This window comes from Asparagus officinalis, chromosome 8 (genome assembly GCF_001876935.1).
Source record: "Asparagus officinalis chromosome 8, Aspof.V1, whole genome shotgun sequence".
NCBI lineage: Eukaryota > Viridiplantae > Streptophyta > Magnoliopsida > Asparagales > Asparagaceae > Asparagus > Asparagus officinalis.
Window position 1 is genome coordinate 4161004 of NC_033801.1, and position 10412 is coordinate 4171415.

The 10412-nt window shown below is 38.5% G+C and overlaps 2 protein-coding genes across 2 annotated transcripts in view; one reads left to right on the forward strand and one right to left on the reverse strand.

The window, feature by feature from the left end:
• LOC109820248 lies at window positions 2004-5762 on the reverse strand. Its single transcript, XM_020386371.1, has 2 exons — window positions 5526-5762; window positions 2004-2788 (listed from the first exon to the last, which is right to left on the reverse strand). Exons 1-2 carry the CDS (start codon window positions 5685-5687, stop codon window positions 2252-2254), a joined length of 699 nt encoding a protein of 232 aa, XP_020241960.1. The 5' UTR covers window positions 5688-5762; the 3' UTR covers window positions 2004-2251.
• LOC109819866 overlaps window positions 10141-10412 on the forward strand; it is a 3226-nt gene continuing 2954 nt past the window's right edge. The window contains exon 1 of the mRNA XM_020385813.1: window positions 10141-10314. The gene's annotated coding sequence lies outside the window, so the exon portion shown is untranslated. The remainder of the gene's footprint in view (window positions 10315-10412) is intronic.

Below are 10412 nucleotides of genomic sequence, written 5' to 3' on the forward strand. Positions count from 1 at the left end.
CATCCACTCCGAGCATCAAATGGTTACCTCCGAGTAATCAAAAGAGAAAGGCTCGAATCATCGGAATCATGCGCGCTTTCGCAACATTCCCTCATTGGCTTCGCCGCTTATCTTCTATTGTTCCCTTTCTTTGACTTTCAGGGCAATCTCTTCTCAATGTCCTGTCCTTGCAGATGCACATCTGGTTCTTTCTAAGCTGTGTGAGCGACCAGTCATTGACTTTGATCGCCTCTATTTCCACCTTTTGGATATGAGCTCTACCTCTCGCGACAAGGGCCGTGCTCCTGCAGTCTAGCGCGGCGAAGTCTCCTCTTAATCCTTCCTCCCTCAACCATCATAGGTTCGTCAATGCGTTAGTCAGCTTCACTGGAGAAGTGATAGAGATCTTCCGTTCAGCAACGTAGGCACGAAGGTATCATACTCTCATCCGGCTAAGGAGCCAAAAGAATAATAGCTTTGTACTCATCTTGTGACTTCCATTCCCACGTTCGCTGGCACGCAAGTGACAAGCAATTTAAGGTGTAGCTTGTTCCACATGAGGCCGCAAGCGAGTACTCTGGACACTCTGGAATCTGAATAAACGGCTTCGCAGCAAGTGCAACCGGTTCCTCAACTCTTTCAAGGTATTATTGTTGAGAATATTCCAGCATCTTCACTCGCCAGACGTCACCCCCAATCACATCGTATTTCAGCTCCTGTTCAACAGGACCTGATCACCCCGCAAAGCATTTCGATTCAATCTTTTCCCATAATCGCCTCTTCATATTTAAGGTGGCCTCACATCGACGCGATTGAGGTGCCCTCCAGATTTTGGGCATTGAGCGCGATCTGTAGTCGCTCATCACAAACCAAATGATTTGTATTTGCGCGTCATATTTCACGAAACATAATTTAGTGTTCTGAAAACCCACTTGGAACTTGCCTGTCATCTTGCTGCTTTTCACCAAATTTTCACCATAATCACAACTTGCCAGATTGTAGAGAAAGATCCAAACATTTAAGAAGAATAAGAAATTACCACAACTGAAAACCCTAGATTGGATTCCAAATAGAACCCTTAACTACACGAGGAAAGGCGAGATACTCCAACGGCAACTTCAAACCTACTCCACAAAACCATGAACTCCAAGACCAAGCATTCAAACTGAATCTTCCTCACCTAATCCCCACAACCCAGATCGATCGGGACTCTGTCCACTTGTCGCGCCCGCTTGCGGAAGCCCGTTGCTACGAACTACACGCAACCTTGATCACGAGTAGAAGACAGCCACAACACTGCAGCAAACCAAGCAATTAACGAGCAACAAACCAAAACAAGGATAACGGGTTCGGCAATTGCCTACTCCACGGGAAGAGGATGGGGAGATTTCACTATATGGAGGAGAATACAACGGGTTACAACTCACAAATCACTCAAATATAACGCCTAAACCAAGCTCCGAGACGCGCGCTCACAATATCTCCCTCTCAAAGTGCTCAAGACAAGCTAAATTCTTCTTCTTTTATCTCCTTAAGAAACCGTACCTAAAACCAGACCGTGGTCCTATTTATAATAAAACAGCATCCCAAACAAAGGAGGTTCCTCAACATAATAAGGATTCTAAAAACGAGTCTGGCCACACCCTCAGGCCATGGGTGTTGGGCAGAGGGTGTGGTGGGCAGGGAAGCAAGTTCTGCCACATTGCCTCTGAGCACCCGTGGCGTGGTTAGGCAGAGGTGTGTGGTTGGCATGATCGTATGACTCGACTTACACCCATTGTCAGCACGCAGCGTGGTGACAGGGGCAGGGGCGGGTTGGTTGGCTGCCTGTCTTTGTGAAGGTGGGAGGGTTCTTCAGCGTTTTTCACAATTCCTTCGCCGTTTTCACATAAAATACAGATATTGATCACTTATTCTGCGCCTTAATAGTATATATGGATTAATGAGTAGCATTTTTCAAATAATAATAGATGTCATCGATCGCCAAACAAATATATTCTAAATCTAACACGACTCTATAAGCATATATCAACATTCACCGTTTATAGATAGATAGAAAAATATTGTTGATACGCCTGGATACAACATTCAAGTGTTTTTAGAGATAAATTCAACGACAGTTGAATTCAACTCAACCTACTAATAAATACAAACGCATGAATACAAATCTTATCAGAACATCATCTACATCATCTCTGAGCCTAAAGCACATAAAGTCGACAGTCGAACCTCGTATGTACTGGCAAAATCCATACTCCGGCCCGTCAATATTCTAACACTCTCCCTCATCGTCGTCCGGGTCCATCCACACCTGATCCTCGCCACCCCCACCATCCGTATTCACATCTAAAAAATACAACACGAATACCATAACAACACAACAAACAAACATCGGTATCGGACCAAACACCCACAAAAACAACGGAAACGAAAAATAATACGCCCTCAGCCCGATTGACCAAAAATACCCTCCCCTGTTAAGCGCCCTGGCCACGTAGTTCACCGCCACCGCCCTGTTTTTTGCAATGGGGACATTAATGAGGATGTTGGCATGGCTGTAGTATCGAATGGATTGAACGTTCATGAGGAAAGCCAGGAGGAAGCAGACGAGGATGGAGAAGAACTTGATGGAGTTGTTGAGATCGGATTTGTTGCCGATGAAAAGGGTTTGGCTGTCGTGGATGAGGGAGCCGTTGGTCATTAGGACGGCGATGAGGGAGCTGAGGGTTATGGCCGTCGACGCCATGAGGGTTGACACCATTATGTTGTTTCGGAATGTTTGGACCGCTAGCACTGCATTCTTGAAATCCTGCATATATACACATCGATCTAAGCCATCAGCTATGATCTCAATATGTTAACGGATGTATGTCTAGTCATCAACACAGTAGCCAACTCCATATATAGTCAAAGAAACATGTTCTATTGCAGAAAACAGATATTGGAAATAGCCGTGTAATTTATGGAAGTAAGGGCTAGTTTATTTTGCTTCTGCGAGCACACTGCAAAGTTTAAATGACAGAGGCTTAATTTCTTTTTTGGGTTAATTGTGAACACACCCCTGTAGTATCACTGAGTTGCACTTAATATATACCCTTATAGTATTGTTTGTTGCGGTCACACCCCCTAGGAACCAAACTCGCTCTAACCAAAATACCCTCTGGATGGGTTGGACAGCTTTTTAACTCATCTTCTCTCATTTTTTGCTCTTTGTTCTCTTAGGAAGGCACCATTGAAGCCTGTTTGAGCTCCATTTGAATGGGGCAGAGGAGTGAGATCAGAGAATTAGGTCTCAATTCAATGTCCCTCTCATACTTTTTCTCTTTTTTTCAGTTATACCCTACTCTACTCATCAATTGATGGAAACAAAAGGAAGATATCTAGTTTATCATTACAAAAACCTCTACCATGTTTCTAACTGATTTCTAGAGAAGATATAAACAAATGGAGAATCAAGCTTCTAAATGTGATTCAACATAAATGCTAATTGAATTTGTGTAGGTGGTTTTTTTTTGTGGTTTTTTTAATTTTATTTGTAGCAAAAACCATAGAATCTTTAGTCTTACCGTCAACTTCATGAACAATTTTGCAGTTTTGTTGTCGAAGTTTGCATCCTTGAGATGGGTGAGAATTTTTTGATTTTTGGGAAAAGAGAGGACTTTCACTTAGGACTAATTTTGTAATTTGGGGTGGAGTTTGGTTCCCCAGGGGTGTAAATGCAACAAAAAATACTATAGGGTTAGTAAGTGCAACTCAGTAATACTACAGGGGTGTGTTCACAATTAACCCTTCTTTTTTATTCCTTTTTTTTGGCAAAAATTTGCATGCCAATGCGATCAAATTAAATCTATTATTTGGAGAGAATATGTGAAAGAATCTTGAAAAATGCCCGAAATGTAAAAAGGCGCAGAAGTTTTGCAGAATTTGAATGGCAGTTGATAAAATTCCTTTTTTCTTCAAACTTTTGTTTTTGCTCGTTACAGGAGAATATAAATCAAAGCACATGCCTTGCAATAGAATAAAGAAAGTTTTCTACTCATTAGAAGAGAATTTATATGTAGTGGAATACTTTCGAGGAAGTTGACGTGTTTGCTCCGCAAAGGGAGCATATAATTTACTAAAGTCATATAGCTTTTCAACGCAAATGTGACAGAAATTTTCTTTATTAATTTGGGAGTAAAAGTTGGGCCACCAACTCCATACTTCAAAGGGAGAACAATAAGTGGAGAATTCGAGATGGTACCAATGAACTTTCAAATATATATATAGAGAGAGAGAAATGGAGAAACTTTGTACCAAGTTGCTTGGAGCAACTTGATAGTGATGTAGCCTAATCTTGTCCCTATATCTATATTGGAGTTGGTGAAGGGTGGTTGAGACTCTATCTTCGAGGTGTGATGTAGGAGCAAGATTAGGCCACATCACTACCAAGTTGAGAGAGAGAGAGAGAGAAACTTATGTCAACTTAAGTGGATCATCCACCAAAGTTTCTATCCATTGATGATACCTAGAGATCCGTGCATCATATGAAGAGACTTTTTATCAATGGATAAAAAATTTGATGGATGGTCTACTTAAATATATAGAGAAAAACTTATGTCAACTTAAGTGGACCATCCACCAAAGTTTCTATCAATTGATAATACCTAGAGATCTGTACATCATATGAAGAGACTTTTTATCAATGGATAGAAACTTTGGTGGATGGTCCACTTAAGTTGACACTAGAGATCTGTACATCATATGAAGAGACTTTTTATCAATGGATAGAAACTTTGGTGGATGTATATATATATATATATATATATATATATATATATATATATATATATATATATATATATTTATTTATTTATTTATATTTATGTGTGTGTGTGTGTGAAGATTTAATAATACTGAAAAAAAGTAAAAGCAGAGAGATGTAGAAAGTCACATTTGCAAGTTATTGCCCAAAGCGGTGATCCATGTCGAGAGAAACAAGTTTTGGGCGGTACATATGTAGAAAAAAAAACAAAACCAATAAAAAAAAGTTTGTTATGAATTTGAAAAGCAAACAAGTTTGATACAGCTCAAGTACAGTAGAACACCATTTATTTTAATTCGGTTTTTCTCACGAGTCTTCATGGACACTCATCCTCTAATGAGAAAGATAAAGAGCAGGGAGCCAAGGAGAAAATGTAATGCCCACCAGGGGCACTCATTAGAAAAATTGAAAAATATAACCTAAGAAATATATATAGGAGCCTTACAAGCAAACGTTTCTCATCAGAAAAAAGAACTTGGAACTCAAAACTCAAATATATTTTTTGATGGAAATAGGGCAGTTGCCCTATCAAAATATATATAAACCATAAGAAAGTTACTTACAAAAGAGATATCTTACACTGATTAAATCAACAACTCCGAGGTGGAGAAAGGACCAAATCAGTATAAGATGTCAAAACTCAAATATTATAGCAAGGTCGACACTGAAGAAAGTGAACAGACAAGCATTAACATATATAAGAGCAAAAAATTAGAGATTAACTAATTAAGTCGACACAAACCTTCATCATGGTTCGGACCCAAAGTCGGCGGTTGATGGCGTTGATGCCAATCACGGTCTTGGTCGGTTGGCTAATGACCCTAAAGAGTAGCCAAAAGTGGTAAGCTACCATCAACCCGATCCCCAAAGGAACGAGCACATAATCCAACTCTTGCTTCTCCATAACTTTTCAATCTCTTAACAAAATGATCAATATTAGAATATATATATATATAGAAGATGTTGCTCTCTAGACCCTATGCGGTTATGAACAAGAATGATGATCAAGAGAGAAGAAAGACATATATAGAGGCGTTTGAGGGCGAAAGAGGAAGACTCAAATTTGTCTTTTGATGCATGCAGCATGAGAGAGAGAGAGAGTCAAAAACATTAATTAATTGAAATATTACTATATGCACCGAATCAATGGTCGTAGGGCCCTTATTGCAGTGAGATTGCGTGATCGGGTGGGTGGGTGACACTGTGACAGTGGGGTTGGGTATAGGGTCCTGGGGGGTTTGCATTGGAATCTTGTGAAGGGAAGTCAAAAGTGTTCACCTTAAGTTAAATGGTTGGTGATTAGTGATTACTATAATGTTCGTATTAATTAGTTATAGAAGTGGGTAGTTGTGTTGAGAAAATGATAGTACATGTGGTACTCGAGATCTTTTAAGATGCTTGCGTCGGAAAAAAGTAGTCCCATGTCTCTCGTCCTTTGTGTAGAGTTTGTTACAAGCTATGGCCCTACATTTAAAACAAAAAGAGTGGCGTTACAGGCAGACCCTCAGTCACATCACTGGTCACACCCCCTCTCTTGCTACAGTATAGGACGCCCCACTTGAGAGGGGGTGTGTGGCCGATGGTGTGACTAAGTGTGTGCCTGTATCATTTCTTTAAAATTTTTTTTTGAGGAGGTCCACCGAAAGTTACAAGTGGCTTTCATTAGCCCGCGTCACTCGCGGTTGTGGCTAGCATTGCTAAAATAATGGGAAAAAAATTTTGTGTATACACCGCGGGTAATTCTTCTAGTTGCCTATTTACACTCAAATCTACGTATGTGTTAATTTATTGCTTTCTTCCGCATTGAACCTTAATTTATACTTGCAAGATTAAGCTGCAACAAGTGTATTAATTGTAAATGTTAATTTATAAATAGAAAAATTTCACGAGGGAATAGGGGTAATACCCTGTTATCTGGGTAGCAGATGAAGATGGTTTTTGTCATTTTTCTCTCTTCTAAGAAAAGAGAATGTTATTTTAACTTAATGCTAAAGAATGTTCGTTTAACAGTAGCGTTCAGTTCTTCCTCTATTGATTATAATTTTATTTTATTTTTTTTACTTTGTGCGTATATAGCGACCTCCGTTCTTATGACCTTCAACCAATACTTGTCAGTTTTTGGGAATTTGGATCTTCTCCACTACGAAAAAATAGTGGAGAGACCACTACTTTTAATCTCAATCGTTGATTACTTAATATGCGGTTATGATACAATCTAAATCTAACATTTACCATACCCGTGGATCGCACTCATTCCTAATTTGTACTAAAAGAAAAAATCACAACCACCAACTAAATAATCAATGGTTATGATTATGTAGCGATCCCTCCACTATTTTTTAGATAGTGAAGAGGAGCCGAATCCATATTTTGGAACCTTTTTTTTATATTTTGGAAACTTTTTTTTTAATATTTTGGAACCTTTGATATTTACTAAAATTGGATATCCAAAAACTATAGAACATGAGACCAAAATATTCGATCCTCTAGGTAAAAAAACGTAACATAATGATGGCATCACCAGCATATGCTACTAGAGCGCGAGTCAATCTTTTCTAATGCAATATTCCTAGCGCTTGGACGAATACTAAGCTGACTAGCTAGCGCATTTAGGGATCGAATCTATTATTACCAAACTTAAAACATTAGGCCGACGCGTAAAACATAGGGAATTGATGAGAGCGTATGCCTAGAAAGTTAAGCTCTTGATGGAGTCCCACTAATTTGATCTCTTTTTGGTTGGTGGAGACTCAACTTTAGGTTTTTCTAGTAACTCACAAACAAAACAATTCTCAGATTCCCACGACTTGCTGTAACTCTGATAGCGATAGATTTAATGAACCCGGATGCTTTTAATATCTTGATGAAAGTTGCCATAATATTAATTTGTCCAATACTATTTGGCCCCCAAAAAAAAAAGAAATAATAATAATATTTCACTTGCATCATCCTAGTCTAGAATAACGGCTATTTATCTTTTAATCAACCCTTTGGTCGCAGCATCAGAATATTAAAGCAAGTAAATCACAGTGATCCCAATTATATATGAGCGGTCTTAATTAGACTTTTATGTCTATTGGATTCAGGAATAATGACACGAGGATTGTCAAATAACTAATGTGTGGAAGGACACAAGTTGCAATTTGGATTGGGCTTAAATCCAAACCGTTCACTGCACAGTATTAATGTAGAATTTTTAGAATTTGAGTTGAAAACAAATGAGTGATTTGGTTCGGATTAACCATGGGTCAACACGAAAAAGAATACCGAACCCAAGTGGAACTTGCTTGCGTTCATGAGTTGGTAGCATGCTTAATTTATATCTCTATTTTCAAATATTATTTAATGACGTACGAGGAGAAAGTTTAGCTATTTTTGTTATTAAAATATAACTTTGTGTCATAATTTTTGAGTATTTGATTTTTTTTTTTCCATTTTCCAAGAAGAATTTGCTTGACCTTTTTCGGGAGAACTTTTTAAAATGGAGATACGGGAAAGAAAGAAATAATTGTAACAATAAGAGCACGTTTGACGACATACTTATTTTCACTTATAAGTATCTTTTTATTTATAAGATGTTATACTCATGTCCGGTAAGAGTCTACTCATTACTTATTTCTAACTTATAAGTGAACTTATTTTTTGGCGACTTATAAGTAGATTTACTTATTGATGTTTAAAGACTTTCTTCCCTTCTAATAAAATAAGTACAAATAAGTAATAAATAACTTATAAGTCATGAAATAAGTAGAAGCTAAACATGCCCTAAAGGTAAAATTTACTCTTGCTATATGCGCATCAACTTAGCGCTAGCAACAAGGTTGGGAAAGGCCAACCGGGCCTAAGCCTGTCAGTTTTGTAGTAAGCTGGGACGGATCAATCTAGGCCAACCTTGAGTTCTGTTTGAGCCAAAGCCCGGATATTCGGGGTGGGAACACAACCCAACCCAATCCAGTGACGCCCATTCGAGGTGGCCCGGGTGGTCAATCTAGCCCACTACTTTTCATTTGATTTTTCTTTTTCTTTTTCTTTACTTTCTTTTATTCTTTGACCTTTTTTAAAGAACTTGATTTAGATGAATTTTAACCAATAGCTAGCGTCTTTTTTTTTTTTTGCATATTGATGAAGGTTTTATACTCGACCTACCAATTTTTTGCTTGAAAAACACACATATGTATTTTTGTTATTATGTTTTAGATTACTAAATAGTTACTAGTGGTTAGTTAGTTACTAATAACTAATTTACTTTACAATATCATTATGGAGATTGGGTGTGAGTAAGGTTCAGGCTCAATCCGGCCCTGTGTTTGATTTGAGCTGAGAAGAGTTTGCGTGTCGAGTTCAATTAGGCCTGAGTTTCAGAAATAGACCCATACCTTGCCCACTTTGAGATCAAGCCGAGCCAAACCGCTTCGAATTTTACTGGGTTAGGTCAAATCCGACCCAGAACTGGCTAGTTTAGTACAAGTTGTGGGTCAACCCAGCCCAATCGCCACCCTTACCTCAAATGACTGTAAAAGAACATCTCAAATCGAATAGCTGGTCACTATATTTATCGCGTAAATGGATGGTCATATCCATATTTTAATTTCTTGGGAGAGTCAATCATATGATAAGTACTGACTGGATTATTAATCGTTTCTAACGTTTTCTCTCAATTTATATAGCTAATTTCAGTGACGCTGCATAAAAAATCTTATGTAGTCGTGCTATTGCAAAGCAGTATAGGAATGTAGGGTTGTTACTGTTTTTAATGGACCTTTGTTTTAACTATTCTCATGAAATGAAATGAAATGAAAACTAGATGATTTTTTCGTGAAGAAGTTATAAAATTTGAGTTATATACTTACCATATATTCTATCTTAATTTTTTTATACATTAAATGATCATGTAGATTTTTTCAAAAATATGATCATGTAATTTATGAACGCGTAATTTATTAACGCGACCCATCTAATCCGGGCACAAGCCACATGACCAATTAAAGCCTAAGCTCATTACTGGGCTCCGTGTCTTCATTTAAGCCCATTTGACTCAGTCCCTCGTTCCCGTGAAACAGTGCGCGTGGCCCCATGTGTCCGGTCCCCCCCACCCCCACTCGAGTAAATAAGAGTCACGTGCAGAAAACGTCAACTTCACTTATCCACTGAGATGTTGACGCGTGGTTACCAGTGGAGCGTCGTTCAACTGCCCACTCAGCAAACAGCAAAGTGCCATACGCGTCCATTTTCTATTTGTGGAAACATCTGTTTGCTGTTTTACGATGCAATGAGGGAATTAAATTTCCGTTGAGAATCTACGGTCTATAAATAGAGGACCCATCCGTCGCCTCCGGCTTCGTTTTGCTTCGCACGCGGCAGCAGAGTGCCGGGTCAAGCTTGGGAGAGGAGTGAAGGGAGGAGAGAGAAAATTTCTATTTTTAATTCTTCTTCTATTTTTTTGGAGGAAAAATTATAAATAGAAAAGTGGGGAGGAATTCGATCGCTCTCCTCAGTTACTTTGTTTCTTCAACTGCAATCGCTCTTCTCATGTAAGTACTCCTCTTTCTTGATTTACCATTTGGAATTTGATTAGGGTTAGGGTTTGATTTTGTTTCAGTTCAATTTGTTATGAAAATTTAGGGGGCTG